The sequence below is a fragment of the Grus americana genome, chromosome 1, assembly GCF_028858705.1.
Source record: "Grus americana isolate bGruAme1 chromosome 1, bGruAme1.mat, whole genome shotgun sequence".
NCBI lineage: Eukaryota > Metazoa > Chordata > Aves > Gruiformes > Gruidae > Grus > Grus americana.
This window is the reverse complement of record NC_072852.1, coordinates 69,076,286-69,102,307: the sequence shown is the minus strand read 5'-3', so window position 1 is coordinate 69,102,307 and position 26,022 is coordinate 69,076,286. Positions and strand designations below refer to the sequence as shown.

The window sequence follows — 26,022 nt, the reverse complement described above, 5'->3', positions numbered from 1 at the left end:
TCAGCAAATTTCATGAGCCCATTCCTAATTCTTGTGTTGAGGCTAGAAACCAAAAATACTAAGCGTTGGTCTTAAGGCAAGTCCTTGAAGAACTCTGCTAATTAAGCTCTATTAAGATCAAGATACATCCTTTCACACAACTTACTGACATCTTTCCTTGAACCAGTTTCTTGTTCATCTCATAGCTGCTGCATTTTTCCTTTCCCAATTTAACCAAGCGTTTCCCATGCGGGACATACATTAAATGTCCCACAGAAGTCCAGGTAAATTACACCTATCAGATCTATTTTGATTTTTAGGAAAACGATGATGTTCTAAATGACTGTGATCAATCTTTGAGAAATTCTTCTCAAATTATTCCCCATTTTGCCTCTTCCTCTAAAATATTCTTTCCCCCAGGTCCTCCTGTAAATGCTCCCAAGATCACGCTGTCTGTGCTGCCAGGTGCCAGCTCTTTCAGAGTGCCAGGAAAGGAAGTGGGGACTCCCTGTGACTTGAGAGCTTTACACTGAGTTTTGCTGCCACCTTGGCGGTGATAATTTCCATTTCCAGCCTTTCTCCTTTGCTCCCATGCTAATATATTTCTAAGAGCCAAGAGGAAAGGCTGCCCTGTACTAGTCAAATCCCATCCTGACCAGACAACGCTGGAATCCCCAGCAATGCCATCTCAGAGCCATCCCAGGTCTCATCTCCAGATCCTTTCATACTCATCTCCTTTCCCAATCCCAACATCTTCATTCCTCACTACCACCAAATCCTCATCCACTCAATCCATCTCAAGGCCCCAGTCTCAGTTACTCCAGAGCTCTCTGTTCTTTCCAACCCTTTGCTGCCACTTGACTCCCATCTGAACCATCTGACCCAATCCCAAACTCCCCTCCATCAGCAGCCCTCTGCACCATCCCACCCATCCCAGGTCTGCTGGCCCCAAACTTCAGTAACCTCTACCTGTTTGAACACGACAGCTGCCCCCTCGCTCCCACAGGGTGCCAGCACCATCGGCCACTGCCTACTGTGATAGACCTTGCCTGCCCCTAGGGCATCCTGCAGAGTCCCAGGGGGACTTAATCTACACTACGGGCACTTACTCCCCTAGGCAGAAGTGATGAGGACAGAGAAAGACATCTCCATTGTGCAGCAGACATATAGTACCCCTCTCCACCAGCAACGTCACCCATTCTGACTTGAAGCCCCAAGTAAAGCACTTGTTTACTCTGAGGATGAAAACTACTCCATCTTTAGACTCAGCCCCATCCCCATTGACTAGTAGCCTCCTTTCTTCCAACCTCCTCCAATTTACAAAGTTTAAAAAACTTTCATTGTTTATTTTACTACCCTTTGCAAGGTCTGACTCAGCATGATTTTTTAGTGTTCTCACTTCATCTTTACACTTCTTGACCTCTAAGACAGAGCTTTTCATTATTTATTTGCTATCAATTCTTTTTTTTCCATTCTTAGTAGGCTCTCGGTCTATTCCTAACAGCTTCTCTGTGGTAGTTATTCATTCAGTGAGGTCTGCATATTCTTCCTACAAGCTTTTTCCTCTTGCTTGGCATGCAGAATTGTAATGGCTTTAGCATCTCTGACTTGAAAAAGTTCCAGACCTCCTCCACATCAAGTTCCTCGGCTGAGTTTACTAACCGGCTCCCTTAGTTTATCAGAGTTTGTTCTTTGAAATCCACAAGCTTAATTACACACTGGTTTATACTTCCATTTAATTTAATCTAAAATGAATTGTGTTCATTTAAACTAAGGTTATTTTCTATGGCCATCTGTCCTACAGACTCTACAAAACCCAAGTTTGAAATAACATTGTCTTTTGCTGGTCCCTTTGGAAAGCTTTTGTCCAGGTCCTGTGTTAACCGGAGACACAGAAATCACCTTGAGAGCTTGTCTATGGAGTCCAAGGCAGCACGGGCACTGTAGCTTTCCAAGAACAATTTAAACAACTTTCTGCACTGTAGTAAAGGCGGGACGTAACTTGTTTCAGCTCTGTCCTTAAAGCAGGACAAAGCTTTCTTCCATCTAAAACCCTATCATCATCTGAAATCACAGCTTAGTGAGATTCTTGCCCATAACAAGAATAACAAGACAATAACTTTATCCATGCTGTGGAGTAAGTATCTTCTGACTTGATCTTCTGACACAGATGTTACTACAGTTCGGCTGGCGCCTCAAACTATTGGCCATATTCTGTCTTTGGATCCCTCAAGGCAATAGGACTGGCTGTTAAAAAGGCTCATAATATATTCACTCCCTGTTTTAGGCAGGGTATTTATTTGTGGTAATTCATGTTCATGACTCCAGACATGTAAGATGTTCAAAGCTAGTAATGCAGAGAAGAATGTCACGTTCAGGTTACTACACCATGAAGGAATGTCCCCCCATTTTCAAGCAAATGCAGACCCTCTGCCCTTCCAAGCCAAAACCCAAAACCAAGCCCAAACCAAAACCCACCAAGTTCTACAGCTTTCAAGTCCACAGTTTTGCACCTACTACAAATTTGCTCCAATTTGATTTTGCAAAAGAAACATGGAGTATTTGCAATGCTTCGACCTGACACATTGATTTCACCATCAAAAAAACCCAGAGCAAATCTTTGGTGGCAAACTGAAGCCAAAATTACATGCAGAAAAGACAGACATACATGGGAAAGGGAAAGATAATTCAGTAACAATTAGAAGAAAAAAAGGGCAGAAAATTGATAAGGAAACTAAGGATATTAGTTAAGAATGTGCAAAAGAACAAGGCTAAGTACACTTAATAGGATTTTTTAATATGCATTACAAATAAAATTAACCTTAGAAAAGCTCACTACTAGGAAAGAATGATAAAAAATTTTAAACATCCTGTGGAAAAGGCAGAAACATTCAAGTAAGTATTCCTGTTCTACATTTGGAAAGAGATAGGATTACACAGTTGTACCGCATATGAATGATGCTACACCTTCCAGGTTATTAATCTCAGACAGAAGAATTGTGTAAAAAGCAAATGTGCATACAGTGAACGCATACAAAGGGGGCAACTTCACCTACATTTACAGCATCAGTGAGACCAGTACTAGAACCCAGCATGTCATCTGGGTATCCAGTTTCTTAAAGGATATGGAAAAACTGGAAAGGGTACACTAAAATGATGTGAAAATGATTTGATGGCTGATGAGAATATCTGAAAGTGAGAGAGTCTTCAGTGTTCAATCTAGTTTGTCAAGAAAGAGTGGTGAATAAATTACAGTAGATAAATACGTCTATGCAGAGGAAATTCTGATTACCAAGGGGCTTTTCAATCTAGCTGTAAAAGTCAGAAAAAGAACTGATTGGAAGCTGACGCCAGATAAATTCAAATGATAATGAGGGACAGTGTTGAAACAGGGTGATTAATGCTGGTAGCACACTACAAAGGGAAGTGATGGATTCTCCATCCCCAGGGGTCTCCAGATCAAAACTGTGTATATTCTCAGAAAATGTCTGTCACCTAGATGCAAATCAGTTATTTTGCCCAATACCAAGGTAACTTAGCAAGGCATAGGTTTCAGAGATAGCCAGGTAGCCCAATTCGGTGTTTGCTCCTGGCCTTATATTCCCAAAAATCTGAATGACGGCAGTAGAAGAGAACTCCTCATGCCAACAGATTCTTCTTTTCACCATCAGCCTGTCACTTTGGCAGCTCTGGGAAGCCAGTTTCTGAGATGCAAACCTTGAAAGTGGGCCATGACAGCACCCAGTTTATTTGGAAAGGGCTTACGTGTCTGCACACGTGTGCCACGCAGTATCTCAATAGACCCGAAAACTCACTGGCTTTAACTGGCAGCAGAAGCCTGCCTTTAAAACTGGAATATGATATTGTCGATATTGTCTGTAATACTTCCAAAACCACAGAAAATGTGACCATACACCGTTACTGGGACATCATCAGACTATCCCTCATCAAATCTCCAAGTAATTTGATATCTAGCTATCTCAAGCCTGCTGAATCTGCCTCTGAGGAGGAGGAAAGGGTCAGCATTTGTCTTACCCTGCGACCAGCCTCGTTGTTCTGCAAGTTCATCAGCATGCGAGCCTGCTCTTCTGAACCTCTCACATAATTCTTCTCCCTCTCCTTGGCATCCACAAACTCCTTGGCAAAACGATATCCATACTCCACGTTATCCCCGCAGCCACCCCACAGCCAGTCTCGGGGTAAGTCCTTGGGCCGGGCGGTCCGGCTGCAGCCACAGCTGGAGAGCTCTCCTTCACGGCAAGCCCGGCTGATTGCGTTCACCACCCCGGCAGCACTGACGGCATAGGTGAAAGCAGTCTCTCGGCTACCTGAGAGAGAGACGTGAGAACTAAATTAACGAAAGACAGATCTCATTTAACAAACGCAATGCACAGCAAGGAGCAAGCAAACGAGCTCCAGACAGTAGGACATGGTGTGGTCTGAAGTGGTACACAGAATTAACTGGGACAAACGAATGGTGTGGTCAAGTGCAAGGCCACCACCCGGTTCTGGTAGAGGGGGAACTGTCACAACACATGGTTGCATACCCTTTTTGTTTTCATTTCACAGTAACAGCTCCAGTCAATTGACTGTCCAGAGCTGGCAGTTTCTATGTAACCGAGATCAAATCCAAATCTGATTTTCTGACACACACCAGAGAAGGGGCTGATATTCCTCCTGTCGTCTGCAGCAATATTCTTGCGAAGAGCATGTTCTTCACGAATTTGTAGGTCCTGCTCCTCCTCAAGGGTTATTATTTTTATTATACTTATGTTTGACCATTTCAGAGCCCTGGAAACTCCAGGCCTTGCCCAAAAGAAACAGCAACACCATAGGCAGGGACTGCTCAGCCTCCTTCCCCTCAGATCAACCCTTCAGTATCCTCTCATTTTAACCTGGAGGAAACTCTCAAGCAGCAAGAGGGTTATTCACTTGCTGAAAATACAGCTGCTGCCTCAGCCACTGAATCTGCCAATAATCACTGAGAACGACTAACAAGGTTGGGTCTGTGCAAGAGGAGTGTTCTGGTTGAGCCAGATATCACTCTGGAATGGTTTTTTGGTTTTGGGGTTTTTTTTAAATTTAATTGACCAGTCTTTATGGGCACCTCAGTTCATTGACCTTATTTTGGTTTACATAAAATCCACTGAGAATTCTTTTGAGATAAACTGAAAAAACCCCATTTTTACACAAAAACATCACGGCAGAGGCTCTCCCAACGCCTACAGAACTGTAGTGCTGGAACAAGTAAAACTTTCCCATGTAGACAATAATAAATGAAAAGACTTTCCATTAGCAGGTTTACTAGAGACTGGCCTGCTTGGAGTGGATTCTCTACACCGCTTAGAGTCCAAGCCAAGCAGCTGGATTGGGTCTCCAGCTATGTATTCCTGGCAGTGATTCAGCCCCAATTTGACCGGGGCACCAACGCAGCCAGAACAGTGCATGAGGCCAAGCATGCTGCACCAGCACAGAGTGCTGTGGGTCTGAAGGGGAGAGTAGAGGGGGGATGAAGAGGAGAAAGAGGCAATTCACACCTGCACTCTCACCACACGGTGTAATAAATAGCTAAACTGACACCTTCAGAGTCATTGGGTGCATCACCAAACTTTCAGGTGATAGAACAACTGCCAAAGCTTCATTGGAATAAGCAATCTGATTGTAAAGAGCTACTTAGACCAACCCCCAGCAAGAGGCGACCCTCTAATTCTCAAGCAAATTTGCATGACTTCAGAGGGCAGATCCTCCAAGAACAGCTTGTCACCAGCCCACGAGGCTCTCAGTGCCAGCTCCCTCAGCAGGACCGAGCTGATGCTTTTGGTATGCTCTTGTTCCAATTTGCATGTGCTGACAATCTGTAATTAATAGCAGCTTATCACCAGCTTAGTGGTAATGACCCAAGACAAAGGCAAGGCTTCAAATGGCATCCACCTTGCAGAACAACTTGTGATTTCCCCCAAATGACAGTTGTACACTAAGGGCTTCTGCTCTAGGGTACACCAGAAGGCTGATAAAACACTCTGGAACACATAGTATAGAAGGGAGGGCCTTACTAGCAGGTCATAAGGAGACAGCTATGCCCCCCAAACCTCCCTGATCCAAGAGGTAAAGAGGAGTGACTCCTAGTTAAGGTAATTCAGCTGAGACTAGCCCATAAGGGAGTTATGGTCATTTTGCAGCAACCAAAATCAAGCTTTTACTCATCCAGTTTGTTTTGCATGTTATGGGTATTGTAAGGTAATGGTCCGATGTGCAGGTTTGCTCCTACCAGTCTGTGCCTGCATGGTGAGAGCCCTACAGACACACCAATCGTCCAATTAATTAGAGCACTCCCTGCATCTATAGTGATTAAAATACCTACAAGCAAAGGACCTCCCAGTGTTAACAGCTTGTGCAAGGGAGCCTGCATGGCTCCAGGTGCTTAGCATCCTTACAGCTTGATTGAGATCCCTGTACTGAAAGCACAGACTGGATTTGCACTTTCACTCTCCATGTTTTAACCACCTCCATGTTTCAGATATAGCAGCACAGCAACTCAGTGTGCAGCCCCTGAATCTGCATGAGGAGTTTAGGCTGCTGAGGATGATGGCAGGAACAGCTGAAGCAAGTCACAGTGGGTTTTCTTTTTCCCCTTGCTGCCCACAAAGCAGAACAAACCACGGTGCTTGCGAGATGTAGGTTTGGAAGACTGCAGCTTGGTTTGGGAGCCAGGACTGGATGCGTGCGTGAAACCTTGCACTAATACAAAGCAAATTTGTACAATTCTGGGCTTAAACACACTAGTTTTCTCTGCTCTCCTACCATACCTTCCAGCCTTGGAAAAGTATTTGGGTTTTCGTTCATCGTCTCAAAATTCACTCCAGTTCCACGTCACTGTGCCGTCATCTAAACGGACCAGGGTGTTACTCCCCAAATTTGTGCAAATGTGCGCAGAGGTTACAGGCAGTAACCCCCCTTCCGCCCTCTCACGCGCCTCTGCCGAGCCCTCCCGAGTGGTGGGCTGCAGTCACCCCGGGCTCCCGTGCCCTGGGCAGCCCGGGGACCGTGCCGGGGGCTGCGGTCCCCGGGAGGCTCTGCCCGCCGGCGCGGAGCTCCACGGAGCTCTGCTGCCCTCCTGTGCCCGCCGGCCACCCGCCACCGACAGGGAGCCCGGGGCTGCGGCAGCTTTCAGGGGGCACCGCGGTGGAAGGGTGCCAGGGTGAGCTGTACCAGCGAGGTGCCAGTCCCCGCGGCTTGCTTTTCTGGAGCTGCAAAGAGAAGGAAATGGGAGAAGAACTGACCCCAGTGGGAAGACTGACAGATGATAAAAATGTGTCGCTCTAATTTTTTTGATGAAAAAGTTTTCAACGGATTTTTTTTTAAAGCATTTCCCTGAAGTTTACCAATCTGGGAGGAAAATGAGGAAAAATATTTCTCTTTGTTCTCTTCTTTTATGACCGCTTATTTCTCCTTTTTGCATATGAAAAGGCATAAGAGATAAGATCTTTGGCTACAGAAATGACTGGACTAACCTGGAAACCCTAGCCTTGCATTTAGGATTGCACTGAAGGAGATATATCCTCTCCTCCCCTGAGGAAATTCTAACACGACCTTTTTGGGTGCTCTGTCCTCTCCCTCCTAAATGCAGAAGTAAGGAATGTGTCTGTATATAACATATAGAGATATACATACACACACATGCAGTCTAAAATCTGTACTGACAGGACAAGAAGCAACTTCAGAAGGATAATTGTTGTACATTGCCAGATATCATTATTGAATAAACCACATATAAAAGGTAAGAGCAATTCTCACCACAATAGAAACACTAGGAAAACCCAATGCTAAAAAGCAGCCTACTTCAGTGCTATGGATGCCTCTACAAAAGCTTTCTGTCATTGGACTGCCTCACCTCTATGCAATGCACAAAATGAAGGTGTAATGATTAAACACAGACCGACCGGGTCTCCCGTTTCCAAGCTCAGCCAAGTTCTGTGAGGGGGAAAGGAAACTAATCTTCCAGGTTTCTGAGTGAATGCTCTCCCGGGGCTCTCCCAGGCTTCGGACTTGGCCAGGGCAGGTTCCCCTCCCCTCTCACAATCTAGAGCAGCTCAAGAAATCATATAATATATGCCATGCCTGCATGGGTGGGTGGGCAGCCGAGGGCTGTTGGCACACTATACACCTTCTGAGTCCTTCTTATCTCATTTTCCCCCCCTCTCCACACCACTCTGGCATGCCTCTGCACTCTTGCAGATATTCTGGTCTCTAGACCTTTCTCGTGCCATTGGCACAGCATACAGAAAAAGGGCTATGGTCCAGGATTGGGGCTTAGAGGTTGAAAACAGGAGACAGGCACACAGTAGGAACCCAGGGAAAAATTACTTTATAGTTGACACAACCTGAGAGATTGAAACGCTTTCTTTTCTTCCCCAGCGTGGAAAACAGATTTGCTGAAACAATGAGCAATGCCTCATTACAAAGTAAGAAAAAGTAAAAGTGGAAGGTGGAACTAAGAGAAAAAAGAAGAGGCAGCATCCCCCTCCACAGCAGCTTATCACTGATGTAGGCAACAGCAATGTATCATCATAGACCCCAGGCCACCTTTGGTGACATGTTTCTTACTTCTGTGCTGGAGTATAAACAACTGACCACACTCTAATTAACCAGAGTATCTAAAGGAGCTGGGTTCAAAACTCTTTGTTAGGATAGTTTTTTAAACAGTGGGCAACTGCAGGAAGTCACCTCACAGACACTACCATCAGCAGATTCCTACTAGAGACAGAACAGTACTCCTAGCAAACAAATGCACGCACACACACCACCACTAACACCAGCAGCATGACTACTGAACATACCCATACCACCTGTTTCCTCATCAAAACCCAAATCTACTCCCAATCTAAACTAACAGGATCAATTCATTTTAGAGGAGGAATCGTCCCTCTTGCACTATCCACTCTAGTCCCTGCTTCCCCTACACCCTCTGATCCTTCCTGACTGCTTTTCATCCTTCATCTCTGATCTTTGCTTTCTCTTAGCTCACCCTTATTTCTTTTCTCCAGGTGTGGACTCACCCACTGGATCAACCTGGGGCTGCAGAAAAGTACTGAAGAAGAAGAGGAGGTTTGCTCCAGAAGGGGAAATTCCTATTTTGTGTCCCTGAGGAGTCACTAGGATCTCTTTGGAGATCTGAAATTTAGCCTGCTGTTGAGAGAGTTGGGGTTGTTCAGCCTGGAGAAGAGGCGGCTCTGGGGAGACCTTATAGCAGCCTTCCTGTACCTAAAGGGGCCTACAAAAAAAGCTGGAGAGGGACTGTTTACAAGGGCATGTAGTGATAGGACAAGGGGTAATGGCCTTAAGCTGAAGGAGGGCAAATACTAGGAAGAAATTCTTCACTGCAAGGGTGGTGAGGCACTGTAACAGGTTGCCCAGAGAAGTTGTAGATGCCCCCTCCCTGGAAGTGTTCAAGGCCAGGTTGGATGAGGCTTTGGGCAACCTGGTCTAGTGGAGGGTGTCCCTGCCCATGGCAGGTGGGTTGGGAACTAGCTGATCTTTAAGGTCCCTTCCAATCCAAACCATTCTATAAGTTACCTGTGAGGGAAGGACACCAGAAGGGAGAGATGGAGGTGTATTTTCTGTCCTTCCCGTGGTGGTTGAAATTTCAGTTTTCATACTCTGAAGCACAAGTTTTAACAATCTGGGATTGCATGCAGCCCCATCTGGCCACCACCCTTGCTATCAGAAAGCGAAAGATCAATGATGCACAAATGCCTTGGATGTGTGTCAGGAGCTGAAAGTATGCTTCAAGAAACAGCATTTCCCAGGGGAGCACCTCAGAGAAGCGGGAATTTGTTGGAGTATGAGCTGGGCAGAAAGGGAGGGATTAGAATGGCTGTGGTGCACTGAATTAGGGACTCTGAAAGGTTGAGTAACACATGCAAAAAAGTCCCTGAAATTCTGCAGGATGACACGTAAGAATTTCAGGATCAAATGGAAGGGATCACCAGACTTGGCTACCATGGTGCCCTATCGCCTTGACGCCCCAGAGGTATTAAAGATGCCTCTCTTGGTGTCCTGCTGCCTATGCGGGTTTTTTGAGAGTGAAGCCAAAAAGATGCAAGCAATGCTGGGGGCAGCTGGGGGTCTTTCTCCATCCCTTGCTAAGTGCTTTCCCTGACCTTACAACCGAGAAACAGCGCTGGTTCTGGATTCTTCAGTGTAAATGATCGGCTTTGTGGGTGGGAAACAAAACCTGGGGTTGGAGAGTAAGTGAGTGTGTGTGCACACAAGCGGCTGTTTTAACACCTTTTCTTTATTGTCCTGGCTGTCGGACACATCAAACCAAGCCCGGATTTCTCAGTTTCTTGCCATCAGATGATTGCATTTCAAAAGGAGCTGGGACAATGTAGCTAGGTCACACCTCAATTCAAGTGCAGCAATGGCCTGTCAATGTGCCTGTTACGGCCAGCAGGGCAGGAATTATAAAAATCTCTTAGGTTTACACAGAAAGTGGCAGAACAGGGAGGGGGGAAGATCCCATGCCAGGGGAGTCCATATTTCACACATCTCAGGGCTGCATTCCCTGTCCCAGGGCACTCCAGATGCTGGGAATGATAACACGGGTCCATTGTTCCTGGCTCCAACTTCTTCCCTCCCTACTTTTAAACCAGCACACAAAAGAAAAGCAGCCCCCCCACCTCTTCCTGACCTTCCCATGCCCCCCCAAAGAAAGTGTACCCCCCTGCTGCCCCAGCTAGCTCCTGCTGTGGCTCAGGTGCACCGCTGCCACCCACTCAGGCACAGGCAGCACACAGGCAGTGCTTGGGCAGCACCAGCACACCAGGGAATGGAAAAGCTCGTTAAAGGCAGTTTTTAGGAGCAGTGCTAATGGGGCTCATCACTCCTGCATGTGGATTTGAAGAAAGGGAAAAAGCCGCAGAGGGACAGCCGGCCTGCACCAAGCACCTGCCCCGTACTGGGTGCTCCTACCTATTTTCATGACTCGCCCAAAGACAGAGGTGTTGTCCACCGTGCTGCAGTTCCACCGCCGCTGCCGAAACTGGTACTGACACTCCTTGATGGCACTGCGGGCCCCTTCCCCGATGAACACCATGTGTTCCTGGTAGAGCTGGCAGAGCTTGCGCTGCCCGGGGGAGAGCCCCGGCAGCTGGCTGCACACCGGCTGAGCGCCGATGATGTACATCTCAGGTCTCTGGATGGGGTTCATGGCCAAAGACCTACGATGAGAAAAACATCCGAGGGAGTCTGGAGGGAGAGGCCCCCTCCGCGAAACGCCCGGCACCTTTCCCCGCCAGCCCAGCCCAGCCCCGCTCCCAAAGCTCGGGCGCATTTCTCATGTCAGCTGCCTCCCTCTACGGCTCTGCCAGATGCGAGGCTTTTCCAGGGCTCTAGCGGGAGAAACACAGCTCGTTTGTAACCTGAGTTTAAACACAGAGGACACCCGGGATGGGGAGGGGGCAGAGAGAAAGCTCAGCACTTTCTCTGCAAAAGAAGAAAGTGAGCTGCTTTTTTACAGACCGCCAGCGAGCGATGCCTGCTTTCGAGCCGGGCTATTTTCCGCTCTTTAGGGGACGGGGCTCCGCGGCTGCTCCCAGGGCTTTTGGCAGCGAGTAGGAAACCTTACCCATCCTCTCCGTACGCTTTCCCCACATCCTAAAGCCCGGACGGGATTTTAGCGAGCCCGCACAAAAGGAGCCCAGAAACGCTTGGAGGAGAGGGGCTGCGTCCCACGTCCCCAAAATCGGGCAGGGACGGTGGAAGGGGGGAACCTGGAAAGAAGCGAGCTGCTGGGAAAGAAGCCCGGGAGACAGAAAAGTTCCAGCGAGGAGCACAGGGCAGCAGCCCCGCTCCCGCTCCGCCGCCCGCCCCGGGACGGTCCCCGGTCCCCAGCCCGCGGCGGCGGACAAAGGCGCCGCTGGCTCCCCCGCGCCCTCACTCACCACCAGGAGTTGGCGTCGGCCACCGGCGAGGTGCAGCTGCAGAGGAGCGCGGCGGCGAGGGCCAGCCTCGGCCCGGTCATGGTGGGCTGCGGGCGGCGGCGGCGGCGCTGGGGCAGCCCCCGCAGAGCCGGCCGCCGGGACGGGGCGCCCTGCGGAGAAGCGCCGAGGAGAAGCCCTGGAGCGGGGCCTGCGTGCAGCGGGGGCGCGGCGAGCACAGCCCGGCTGCGGCTGCCGCCCCCTCCCACCCCGCCCCCGCCGCCCCCCGCAGGACCCTCCCCCGGCCGCCGCCTCCCGGGGGCTTCGGCGGCGGCCCTGCCTCCCGCCCGCCCTCGGCCCGGGGGCAGGGGCCGCGCTGTCGGGGCTCCGCAACCACCGACAGAGCCTCCCCGTCCCGCCCGGGGGCAGAGAGGAGACGTGTGGGGGGCTGGCCTCGCCCTCAGGGGCGTCGGGAGGGACACCCCGGAGCCTCCGGGCCACCCCCGGCTTGGTCGCCTTTCATGCCCCCCCCTCCCCCGCCCGTGGTCCGCCGGTGCCCCCGCGGGCCGTGGCGTGGAGCCCCGTGGCCGCAGGTGTGCGGGGAGCTGGCGGGGCACATCAAAGCGCCGCGCTGGCCCCGTTGCCTTTGTAATGCAGGGTCGGCTCGGAAATGAGCTGTCCCCTCCCCAAAACGGCCTCCAGAAGGGCCCCACGCCAGGGCCCCAGCCCCGCGCCCCGGGCGGGGGGTCTGCGAGGCGAGGCTGCCGGCGACGAGCGCAGACAGGGCTGGCACCAGAGCCTAATGGCTTTATGGGCAGGGGAGGTGGACAGGAGAAAAGCTTCAAAGGCTCCTCTTGTCCAAACACCTCTCACCCTTCCCTGCTCGACCCACCGGGAACCTCAAAGGCAGGGGCGATCTGGCAGCTCCTCGGCCCTTTTTCCCCCCCCAGACACCGGCAGAAAGCAAACGGAGGCATCCCGCACCCGCGCGGGTACTTGTACCCAATGCTCCTCGCACCCCGTCTCCCTCAAGCCGCAGGGAAACGGACGCCTTATCGTGCCATCATCACCACTGCTACTGCCTCCATCTCTACACGGCCTCCTACCTTGCGCAACACGGTCCCTACCTCTCCGCCACAGACACATGCCCCCTCCTCCTCTCCCACAGAGCCTCCTCGCCAGGCCTGGCCTCCCCCTGCCCCTGCCCCTGCGGCGGTGGCTCCCCAAATGCAGGCTGAACGCGCGGGTCCCCTCCAGCAACTCCCAGGTTACAGCTGCAGTGTATGCGGTCCAAGACCCACGAGTACCCGGCCTTTCGCTTTGCCTCACGAGCAGCGCCCGAGACATGAATCACCAGACTCAGCAGCTCAGACCGCTGAAGTATATTTTTTATCGAATTCCTCACGCCTTCCACGGTGGACTTGCTGTGTTTGTTTGCAGCACGCTTCGCTTCCTCCCCCATCCAGATGTGCTGTACCTGCAGCTGGTGGCCCATCTCACCTGGCAGGCAGATGTGGGGCTACGAGTGCCAGAATTAGCCTCGGGACAAAAAAGCCTTGTGTGACCCAGAACCTCAGTGGGAGGGGAGTTTTACTGCTCGGGCACAGCAGGATCCATGTCTGAAGAAAACAGGGTGACTTTATTCACATCTTCTATATCCTCCTTTTTCCTCCTCCCACAGCCGCGAGCGTGACGGAGGGATGGCGAGGTGTATGTGTGTGTAGCCACGCATACATGTTTTGGGTCTGTTTCTATAGGGAATAGACAGAATGGAAAGTTTATCTCCGGGAGTCTGGGGAGGAAGGAAGTTGTGTATGGATGAATAGCTTTTCCATGACAAACAATGAGTCTGCACAGACATGGTGTGATGTCACCTAAAGAATTTCCAAGCCAGCCTCAGATACAGAAAACCTTCTCGTTGGCAGAGATGAGAGCGTCCCACCTTTCCATCTCACCACAGCCAGAAGGAGGAACTAGGACAGGGGAAAAAAAAAAAAAAAAAAGCCCTTGCTGTCTCACACACGCCTACAAGGCATGCGCCATGTAAATAGATGACATGATGGGAGAGGTGTATCTCCAAGTTTCGCCCTCACCAAGTCTCCTCATGGATTCTGAGAAAGGAGTAAACCATGGTGAGCCGCCCCGGTGCCTCTCCCAGCCAGGAATGTGAGGCGGCACCGGCCGATGAGGCACTTCCACAAATACGGGTGATGTCAATGTCCGTGTTCGTGTGAGCTTCTCCGAGCACATGTGCGCAGTTGCAGCACTCCACGGGGCAACAGGGATGTACCACGACGTGGCATTGGACCAGTGGTCCACCTCCGGCACTGTAGCGTGGTGGAAACAAAAACCTTTCCAGCTGGTAAAGCCTGGGAGATGTTCACGTGAAACTTGGTTGAGAAACACGCAGCATTAATTAAATATCTTGGTTTAAGTATTAATATGTGAAGGCAGCTGATGATGTTATGAATACTGCTAGTAGCAACCTGACCACCAACAAGCACAAGCAAGGCAATGATCTATTCTGAAACATGAGACAGAAAAATTGCCATACGGGCTAAGAGCGCTTATCCAGCCAACCTAATACCCTGTCAAAGGTGGCAACTAAAGGAGATGCTTCAGTGGGAAAGATCTGAAACTCTGAATTCAACCCAAATTCTGCTGCTGGCAAGAGTGACTGCCATTGAGTTAAGATGTGAATTATGGAAATGAGTCCTTTTTAAGGTCCTGGAAATAATTTTTTCACTGGTTGTGTTTATGACTTCAGATCAAGTGATAATAGCGGGTGAGGCACTGTTAGAAGGATTTAGTCTCAGCCAGCAACTTCCAGACCGAAAACTGCAAAGCACTGGGCCAATGGTCCAAAGAATACTGTCTATCCCTCTTCCTTCCACCTGTTTCTTCTTGCCACCAAAATCTCGAAAGCAAGCTTTCGATTTTGTAAATAAAAAGCTTGGGTTATTTTTTTAAGGCCAAACAGCTTTGGCAAGGTTGTTTGCCAAAGCAGGGCTGGGTGGGAGAAGTCAGTGAAACTTTGTGAGGACGAGAGGTGGGGTGAAGCGGGGCTGCTGGAGGGTCGGGATGAATGGAGCCAGCGAGGCGTCAGGTAAGAGAGGGGGGTGAGGAGCTGCCGGCAGGTAATCCTGAATGACTGACTGGGATGCTGAGAGAGTCGTCAGGATTTGGGTGGCTCAGGGGAAGGAGGCTAGGAATGAGCAGGACTCTGGGATGGCTCCATACGAGTGACGTGAAGGGATCACTACACAAACTGGTATAAGGGAGGCCCTGGAGAAAGCTGGTCTCACCCACTCTTCCGTTCCCTGGCTAACCCGTCTCAAATCCAGGAGAGCCCAACCTCACCCCAGGCAGACCATCCCTCCTGGCCATCACCCCTATCCACTCCCCACCACCCAAGTGACTCCCACTTTCATCCCAACCCATCCCTCCCATGCTGCAGCCCACTCACACCAACTCAGACTGCTCTTGCTACAGGAAGGGGCATTAGAAAGAACTCTGAAACTGAGGGTTGCTCTTGCTTCTGCTGGAAAAGGCCCTATCCCACCCCTTCGAGTGGGCCTGGCTCACTCAAACGGCAGTAATGAACCCGTGCTGCACCCTGAGTGCTGATGCTTTCACCTCACCTGCTGAGGATCACCTGGGGGGCCAAACAGGGAGCTGTTGCCTGAAAACAGGACATGAATCTCAACCTTCAGATTAAAGGTCTAATGCTCTTTTCTTAGGTCTAGCTGCTCCCTTCTTAGAGGGAAAAGCAGCGGCAACAAGCCTGTGTCTTCATAAAGCCTTGGCATTCTGCTGCATTCAACAGTCTGCTGCCCTAGGCAACTGTCTACTGTGTTGCTTGGCTGCCTAAAATAAGTACCTGTGTTTGCCTTTGTTCGATTTTCAGAGGTGACAACTGTGCATGAAGCACAAATTTACACATTGAGTTTCCAAAGTCACGGCAGAGCAGCTGGATAGCTATCACCACTTTCCCAATACCGTCCCTGCTGCATTTGCTGGAGGAAAGCTGCAAGACTCCAAGAAAGAAGGGGAGGTCATGTCCATGAGATCATTTGCAAAGATTTGGCAGACCGTGAAAAAAGTTGAACCCTAGCTGGAAGACAGCCCTGAAATTTAGAAAAGGAGTTACTCATGCAAACTCCTTGTCCTACCCTTATTGTTTTCCAAAAATCTGGGATGTCCCCAAGTGTGACACAGATATTTATCAAGTGCAGTAAGGAGTGCTGAAAGAAAATGTAAGTCTTTTTCCACGTAACTTCAATGATCCTCTTTTCTGTATCTTGTCCAGTTTCTCCCGGACTGGGGAGAACTGGAAAACATTCCTGATCAAGAGCCTCTTTCAAGTTCCTGTTTATTCTTGCAACTTGACTGTGGTTCAATGTTGTTTTTAATGCCTTGCAATGTCCAGTGCATCCAGAAACATTTATTGCTCTCTCTGACATAAGACACTTACTCAAGATGGGAAAAATATTCACTGAAGTAGAGTCTTCTCTACTTAAGGAGCCAGTAGAGATGCATTACCTCGGAAGGAGGGTTTACATGTGCTGCTTGAAAGGGAACCCCTGCCCGCTGGGTTCTCTGCCATGGGCCTGCTGGTTGATAGCACCGAGAGATGTACCGTAATGTCCTGCTATGGATCTGCTGCTGGCAGCCAGGCTTGGTTTTAACCACAGTTCTTACTAAGAATTTAGGAATATCATTAAACTTGCATACCTGCCCATTCAGCTGAACCAGTTTTAGAGGAAGTGGAGATTTAAAAAAAAAAAAAAAAAGTCCCTTGAAGCTATATTGCAGCCCTCACACAGAAACGTAAATCATCTTTTATCCCACCCGCCCCCACTCATTTGGTGCTGTGCTGCTCCGCTGCTGCCGCCGACCTGTCCCGCTCGCAGCACCATAGGTACCACCATGTTGCTGCACTGGTGTCAACCTCCCCAGATCTAAATGTGTTATGTTACTTGTATTCAGCTTATTACTTAAAGAGCAACTGGAGTGACCTCCGTAGATCCAGATCCAGCTGGGGTGTTATAGAAGGTGCAATAAAACCTTCTCAAAGTATCCTTGCACATCAGCCCTTCGTGTCTGACTCTCGTCTTGACATTGCCTTGCCTCGTTGAATTGTTACACACTCTCTGTCTCCGCTGGAAGGGCAGATTATTCCTGCCTATGTCCTGCTTGTTTCTTTTGGTACTTCTACGCTCAGTTTTATCTCCTGATGTGCTCATGTGCTACCTTTTTCTGCATCTCATCACCTGTCACCCCTGCTGACAGATCCAGATTTCCTTTCACCACTACCTTGCTCTTTCATTTTTCCATGACTCCCCTGGCCAATGACATCCAGTCTCACTGTCACCAGGGCATGTAGAGCAGCAAATGCCAAGATATACCTGCCAGTCTCAACAGACCCAGTGACAGCTGTCCCTGAAGTGCCTCACCAAGGAGAGCAAGAATGGAGGAAGGTTGCGAGTAAAGTGAAGTATTAGACAACAAAAAAGGCCAGATACTAAATAGTTTCACCATTTAAAACCAGAATAGGTAGAAAGGATAATGATTCTATGAATAAAACAGCTTCTCATCAGCAAAAGATATAGAATATATGTAAATTCTTATTAACATTGTAATTTATGCCACAATATTTCACATAACAGGCAACAAGCTCACCTTGAGCAAGACCATCTCACCTGCAAAAAAAAGGAGCAAACACCAAGGATAAACTCGGACATGACCCTCCTCCCTCTCAAGGTGATTCAATGGTAGTTGTACTCTTACAGCAGATTAAATCCCAGTGTTGAGCCAACCTGGTCCACTGAGACCAGATGTCCCACGGAAAAGCACAAGAGACTCAGCACAACCTGTGGAGCACCTGCAGAAGCTGTGTGTGCTGAAACAAAATCAATTTCATTTTTTTGAAATCAAGAAGGAAGCAACACAAAACCATCCCTGCAGGTACATGGCTGCCTGGAAACCTTCCATATTTCCAATATCCCCAGGGACAGATCCAGGTCATCTGGTTCCCTGTTCCATGGGAACTCTATTTGCGTGTTGGAGACCTCAGTCAAGAGCCAGAGACCCGAACCAGGAAATGTCTGGCCCAAATTTTGCACTTTTTGTTCCCACGACTACTAGAATACCAGGGTTTCTGAGGCTGCAGCAAATCGTCCTTATCACAAACTGAAACCTTCTTAGCATCCTTTATTTATGTGGGCAAGCCCCGTAAGAAATCAGACCAGCTCCACTATGTGTAGTCATAATCTAACAAATCACTGTACGCATATATTTGAAAAAAGTACCAAGCATTATTCACCGTTCAGTGGCTTATTTAACATGCCCTCAGTGTCACGCCTTACTTGCCAAACAGGCACCCCACCTCCTTAATTTGCACTACCAATTTCTTCTTCAGAAATTGTTTTCCAGATCCCCGCAAAGGAGCCACAGGAGCTCAGGTTGAAACACAAGCCCAGGCAGGGTTAGGAAGCCCACGCTGCTACTCCCCGACACGACACGTCTCTAGGGATGAAAGACTCCGATCCTTAAGACCATCTAGCCAACAGCTTCCCCAAGTGTTAAGTTTACATGGAGGATTAACTATCCTAGAGGGGGAATAAGACATGAAGAAAGTGAAAGGAAGAAAGCACATCCCTCCTTTATTTGTCTTCCAGGGGCCAGCCCTGGGAGCTGGTTTGTTACCTGCCGTAGCTGAGCGCGGCACGGACCCCTCAAGCAGTGATAGGAGGGCAGCCCTCGTCCTGCTAGGGAGCTGATGCTGGCTGCAGGATTTGCATGAGAACTCTGGACTCAGATTATGGTGGTTACGAGCGCATACGTCATCCCTCCTTGAAGATTAGGAAGGATAACAGGACAAAGTTCTCCGACAGTGTGAGCAAGGAGACAGCGAAAGGCGATCCAAGTCAAAGCGACTTCTCTGCAGATTTCAGAACGGGCCAAGGGATGCAAACAGCTGGATGACTCTAAGTGTTTTCTTCCTTACTCTGATCTTGCAAAGCACTGAGCACCCTTCGTCTTCCCAAAAGGGGTGTCTAGCTCTCCTAGTCCCACTGGAGTCATCCCAAACCGAGAAGATTTATGTCTCTGCATCTCACAGGCCTCGACCTCATTTTTGCTCTGAGTATATATTCCTTTTAGTTTGTTCCCTACTCTGTAATAATTACATTAACTGGCAAAGACAGTGAAATATTTAAAATATAGTTAAGGCCCTGCTGCAGTGGTTCTTAGTTCTCCAGGAGTGAATGAGCAGGGGAAACACAGAGATGCACGGGTACTGCTCTGTCTTGGACATTCAACACCTCGGTGTAGGTCACAGGAACCGGTGTCAGACTGACTCGGATCCGTAGCCTCCTGTCAGTTAAATCATTGCCCGTAAAGCTTGATATGGACGTTTCCAAAGGAATAAATTCAAACTGAATTTATTTTCTCTCCTTCCTGTTAGAGTCTTCAAAGATGTTCTTATGAAGTCCAGTCTAATGAAAATAATACTAACGATCAGCTCCTCCTCCACTCTAGCACTGCAAAGCAAGCACATACACACCATACATTAGACCCCACAGCTCTAACAGCCACTATTTTTCCCTTAGCTTACGGAAAGGGAAAGAGAGGTGCAGGAAGGGCTGAGTAATAGGTTCAAAACAGTAAATTTGTGGTGCAGATTTACCTCCATTCAGCAAAGCATTAAACCAGGTGCTTGAAAGTAAGCGTATGCCTACTCGTTTTTGCCGAATCAGGATCAAAATTAAAATCTGCTTTTTCCATTCTTTCGACTACCAAATACTGCTACCGTCAATTAAGTGTTGTTCCTGCTCACATACAGTGCAGTCAAAGCACAAGTAATAAACAAAACATTTTGGGAATAATGTCCCAGTCTATCAACCGTATCATCTACATAGTTATCACAGTTTCCAAACCAAAGAAAAAACATTTTCCAAGCATGCTTATTATGTTTTAGTATTAAAAGCTATATATAGAAAAGGCGGAAACACTATAGATAAAGCCCTATCTATATCAGAAGATTACACTGATTTACCTTTATCTTCTATACTGCCACACAGTAGGAATTTATACAGTGTAGGAATTTCCTGTTAATTCTGGGTGCAACAGATTTAAGCTAAACCTGTTCAAACTGTCTTGGGAATAGACTGCACATACATTTGTACCAAAAAGAAGATCATTTTATATCTCACCTTTATTTTAGCACTAATCACATATGCACAATTCTAACTGCAGAAAATAAAGTATCCTATTTAAGATCTTATTTGTAAAATGCTATTATAACGTTATTACCTGCTTAAATAAAGAGTTTCCAGATACAAATTTTCAGCAAAATGTGCATTCCTGCAAACCTAATCTGGAAGAGTTATATCGGTATATCAGTGCTGTGTAGCTTAGTTACCCTTTAAACCATAAGCAAAGCCTTCAAAATTAAGATCTGTACTGATTTAACTAGACTGTTCAGTAAAATCACTGCCTCTTTTTTTTTTTTTTTTTTTTTTTTACTTTTTAAGTAGATAAGTCTAATATTAGGAACAAGGGATTGTGCCTCTTTTCAGTGACACATCATATGATCCCATAGATAAACTCAGTGAGCATCTTGAAAGCCGTAGTTTATCTGGGGTCCCTACTCAGTCTGGCATCTCACCATGCAAAAAAGCTTCGACTCTTTCTCTAATTTCCAGTCCAAGTTTATTCATGGTCAGCTCACACCAATTTGTTCATGTGCCAGCTTGTCCCTTAAAGCTCAGGATGCCAAAACTGAGGCCGTAGCTCGACAGTGTGGCGCTGCTGGTGGCATTACCAGGGTAATAAAGACGTCTCTCTCCCACCCCAAGGTCTCATCCCAGCCTCGTGCTGGAGGACGCTGCTCTTTCAAGGTGCAGTCCCTAGACAATACAAGCAGTTAAAAAGATTCAAAATCAAACTTACAAAAAGAAAAGACTGGGTTTTACTTAATTAACAGCCTGGACTGGTTCACGTGGGAATCAGACATGCGTTACAGCGGGGCAGGAACGCGTGGCTGGAGGGGGCCAAACCACGGCAGTACCACCTTCGCCTGCTTAAATTCGCATGGGGCTGCACTGGCCCTTCAAGAAAAGTTGTATTCCTGGGAGTTTTTTTGATTGTAAATCCATTCCCTGACTGATTTCACAGCTCACTGCCACAGCCTGAGGGCACAACTGCACAGAGGGTGAACATCAGCTTCTTGGACAGGAACTACTTAAACCCATATTGCTGCCAAAGCCCCTGTGTTATCAGAGCAAGGCCTGAAGTGCAAGAACACGGTAGTAAAAAAAAAAAAAAAAAAAATTTAAACCCAAGTCTTAAAAAATTAGTAACAAAGCATTAATTTGCAAGATGCCTCTGTGTAAAATCACCGGCTTTGGAACAGATGCGGTTTCCAGTGTAGCAATTAGTATTTGCTGCTTTGTAAATCCTACCCTGAGCAGAAAGAAAAAAGAACTGGAGAAGTAACTAAAATTGCTAGTGCACTTTACTCAAATTTATTCCTTTTCAATGACTTTGAATTTGACTCAGTTTTCAAAGCATATTATATAGCTATTTTAACTGCCAAAGCTATCCAAAAGCTTTCCAAAAAAAGCTACACTTTTTTCCTGCTTCTCTCCTCAGCATGAACTGTAATGTGACATTTTTGCTGGTGGTACAGACACTAGAATAGCATCCATCTTCTCCTCCTACAGCTCTGCTGGCCCAACAGGGCTAATGAAAATCAAAACTCGCTTTACATCAACACAGCCGGTGCAAGTTGTCACCAGACCGGCTTTCCACCCATGGCGAGGGTTTCTGAGCACATCCTGTGGGGACTTTATCCTCCAAAGAGCTCAGCCCACACCTAGGCTTCAAAACAAGGAATCGGATTTCAGAGGTGCCTGTAGAAAACGGCACTTTTCCTTTCCTGCTTTTGACATGAAAACGTTGTAACCACCAGAAGCGAAACTCCAAGGGGTTAAATTATCTGGAAAATGTAGGTGCTTATCTAACACCTCATCTACTCAGAAAGTAGTGTACAAGCCCATGAATGACAGACACCGGAGAATTTGGCCCTAAGCTGTTCGGAGACCCCAGCTGGGCTCACATTTTGCAGCCCTTCAAATACAGACTTAAAAGTCACCATTCCTGCAGCCGGTGCAGCTGGGCTAGATAAGGGTACTCGATTCAGATCATTATGATCCTGCAAACTTCAGATATTTTGACTTCCAATGCCAACCAGTATTTCAATCCAGTTTGCTATCAAGAGCTGAGGGAGGGCAGGACTGCTTCTTTTGACGCAACATGGGTTGATGTCATCTTTGAATGATCATACACCTACAGCATCAGATGGTGTGAGATTTGTCACCAGGTCTCAGAATTACACTTCAAGAAGCAAACAAGTAACTACTGGATGATTCTTACTCCTGGTGAAAATCCATGTATATGTACAATTATGCAGCAATTTATCGAGGGGAATGGGGTCTTCCCTATTAAGGGTCTTCAGAAGCAGCCAGAATTTGGACGGCGGCTAAAATCCTCTCCTGTGGCCAAACTTTACCCTGGGCACAGGGTGGACGTCAGGTGAGGTCCCCTGCAGGGACAGCCTGCCTCCCCTGCCTGGTCACACTGAGGCTCCATCACACCTTTATGCTAATGGTACTCTCTGGCCATGTAACGCGTGGCACTTAAATCGCACTGCGTTGGCATTTCCAGCAAGGAGCACGTACAGAGCCGACAATTTGGCACAAACAGTCCTTGCTGCGGTGACTTCGTCTGGGGCTCTGCTGATCTAGGCAAGGTGGGGATCTGACCCTGTGTCTGGTGACCACAGCATGGGGTCAGGTCAGGACCTTGTCTTCCCAGCACTGCTGCTGATTTGCTTAGCCATCTCGTCTTGGTTATAACTAACTGTGACTCAGAAATTCAGTTTCTTCATCTGACAAGGGGAGGTAAATTTATTTCAGGACCAGTACTGTGATCTTGCCAGTGGATGCTGTCATACGTTACAGACTCTAATGCATTTAAAGATCCCTCCGTGAGAACATGTAAATACAGTTAAGTCCATGTTCACAGTAATACCTCAGGCAGAACTTACCAAACACAAGAGAACAGTCTATCGGAGACAGCTTTTTTTCAAAGAAAGAAACATGTTTATTCTTCCCTTGAAGCTAAAGGAAAAACATGTACCCGGTGGGAGAAATCCAGTGGGTTAAGTTCTTCCAATTACCACTCAAATAGAGAAAATTAAAATGATCTATTTTATGCTATCATTCAAAAGGACATTTACAGTACCAGAGATTTTTTTCCCCCATTCTCTCGAACATATTTGTTCTCTCTGGGCAATATGTTATTGAACATGTTGACTAGACAGGACTAGGGAATTTCTGTAGGTGGAACGGCTGTACATCTGGAATGCAATCTTGGCTTTTTTGGACAAATACAACATTCTTGCAGTGAAAAATGTGTTTGTCCTGCAAAAAATAGTGTATTTGTACAGAAGGTAAGGATTGCTTGTCTCGTGGGTGAGGGAAGCATGCTGCGTTGCATAGAAGGGTTATGCTCGTATGTGTGTTTGCAGGTGCGGACCACAGAAAGCTGGTGCGTGAGGATATATGCACCCACCCCTGCGGCAGGCAGGGTGTGGGAGGAGAGAAGGAATTGCCCGAGTCTCTGTATTGCAGGGAAAGCAAGAAATCCTATTAAGGATTTATGCTGTTCCAGCAAAATAACTTCCTCACTTGAAGCAGAAGCCAACTTTTTCATTGTCTCTACTTCGCCCGTGTGACAGCGTGCAGTTCTTCTGTCAAGCCCAGTGCCGGTTTTGAACTGAGAGATTCGTCACCAGGAAATGGGCTACCAAGCCTCCTAGCTCCTACTCCTGCTCTTGGTCTCAAGTTCAGTTGCCTTCGAGATGTATTTCCAAGACTTTGGGTGGACAGCCCTCCTTGTGCTGAACACTCATAGAGTGAAACCAGCCAGTTATTACATGAATGGGTTTGAAAATACAGTGACGTGCACGTCCAAAAATATGTTCTGGAGAAGGCACGTATGGGAGATGTCTGAGAAGACATTTGTGTGTAGTGTGTAATAATTATAATATGTTTTCATTTACACACACAAGGGAATGTAACAAAATGTAACTAAAACCACATATCCTTACAAATAAAGGGAGAGAGAGTGTTTCATAGAAAGGTTAAACAAAAAAATCTGTTTAATGTCACTTTGGGGATTAAAGAAAGCAGAGTAAAACAAACATCCAGAACAAACTTTGAGGGGTTGCTTCAGGAAAAACACGTGTGTGAGTGTGTGCCATCACATCTGCATATTCAATACGTCTTGCTGGGACAGCTCGGGGAAAATAGGAAGCTGGAAATTTTCAGTGTGGGAATGAGATGGAAGAATGTGAACCATTCTAAACAAAACATAGCGAAGTTGCCAGCTGACTTGCTAAAATGCCAGTGCTCTCTAGGATCCCTTGAAACGGAGCTGAGGACTGGCCTTGCCGTTCAGGCAGCGCGTAGGGAGCCAGGAGATCTGGGCTGTATTCCTGGCCCTGCAACAAACCCAGCATGTGACGCTGGAAAGTCATTCAGCCCTAAGTTTCCAAAAACTGATTTCATGCCTATACTTCTGGGCACCTAGCGTGAGACAGCGTGAGTCCAAACATCCAGGATTTCAAACAAAGTTAAGCTGCAGGTACTAACTTCCCATCCATGCAGAAGACAACGTTTTGAGGCTCAGTTTCATCACAGATGCAACGGGGCAAAACCCTGCGAAGCAACCCGAAATGCTACAAAGCTGCAGGTATTACATGATTACATAGACCTCTCGTTTTGCCAAAGGAGAGGTGCTACAGATACACCAAGGAGTATTATTTAGTTACCTGTTGTTTCCCACGTCCTGGCAACCATTGCCATTCTATAAATATTTTTGCAGGTTTCAATACATCTTAAGATTTTTGTTTATGTTTCCTGCTTCAGGGCATCAAGGAATAATCTTCTTACAAAAGGATTCACTGTTCCAAAAGGAACATAAAGAACACAGACCGGCATTGCTGGCAAAAAGTGTGGAACACCACTACCGACAAGACTAGGAAATAGTAGATCTCAGGGGTGAAATAGTGGAAAGAAAGCGGCTTTTCCACATAATTTAGTCAGCAGGTATGCTGGTGTGTGTGTGGGAGGAGTAAAAGCAGTATTTCTAGCTTACGTTTTCCTGTGCACACACATTTTTTTAAAAATTGGGAACCATCTGGATTAAAGTAAGTTGTGTTCTCATTGTACATGACAAGGTCCGGTCACATAGAAGATTAATTTATATTATACCGTAGGCAAAGGATTACTGTGTGGTTTCTGAATGGTGTAGAAACAAGTTGAAAGAACTAGTTTAAAACACAGATCCTGTTTTACCCATTTATATTTTCACCTCCGACACGGTGCACTCTATACTGTTTGTGTCTGCCCTTAATTTTACCCCCGCGTTTTCAGAGAGGATTTTCAAGATTTTTGTCGTGCACAGGTAGATCACACACAGTGGTGAATTTACAGTTTAAATGAGGTTTTAGAACATCTGCACATACTCAAGAATGGAAGCAAGAACGAAAGCAGTTTCTGAAAGGCACTTCCTTTTGCCACCACTTCTCTGTGCTTCTACTGGATTTGCAGCAGAAAACGTTCAGAAAATCAGGGAAATTCAGCACCCACAGCTTCTGCACAATTAATTTTAGGAACAAGATGTTAAAGTAACCTTCCTTTGGCCAGAACTAATGTAAATCCTTCATTAAGTATAAAATTGTATTTTCTATCTTTATCCTGCCTTCTGTATAGAACTGTATTTTGTAACTCTCACCTGCAGTTTGTGCCGGGCTCTAACTGTGACTCTGATTTTCACAGCATGTTTCCAAAACAGTACTGCCCTATTTTTCAGTTTCCCTCTAAGAACTTACTTCGGAGCCAATGCTCATAGGGCAGGTGACATAACTTTGTCCGATTCTAGTGAACTGCCAATTTCAGAATGCTATTTACTACCTGAAAATGTGCTGGTGGCCACAGTCCAGAGAGGGAGCAGTTAATAGTTAAAAGTAATGCTGCAGTAATCCATGGGTACA

General features: G+C 47.4%; 1 protein-coding gene across 1 annotated transcript in view; it reads right to left on the bottom strand.

Moving 5' to 3' along the window:
• WNT5B (Wnt family member 5B) overlaps positions 1-26,022 on the bottom strand; it is a 75,203-nt gene that overhangs the window by 5,985 nt on the left and 43,196 nt on the right. Inside the window, exons 2-4 of the mRNA XM_054841437.1 lie at positions 11,922-12,070; positions 10,951-11,198; positions 4,015-4,307 (exon numbers count right to left, since the gene is read on the bottom strand). Of these exons, the coding sequence (XP_054697412.1) occupies positions 4,015-4,307; positions 10,951-11,198; positions 11,922-12,070 (690 nt within the window). The remainder of the gene's footprint in view (positions 1-4,014; positions 4,308-10,950; positions 11,199-11,921; positions 12,071-26,022) is intronic.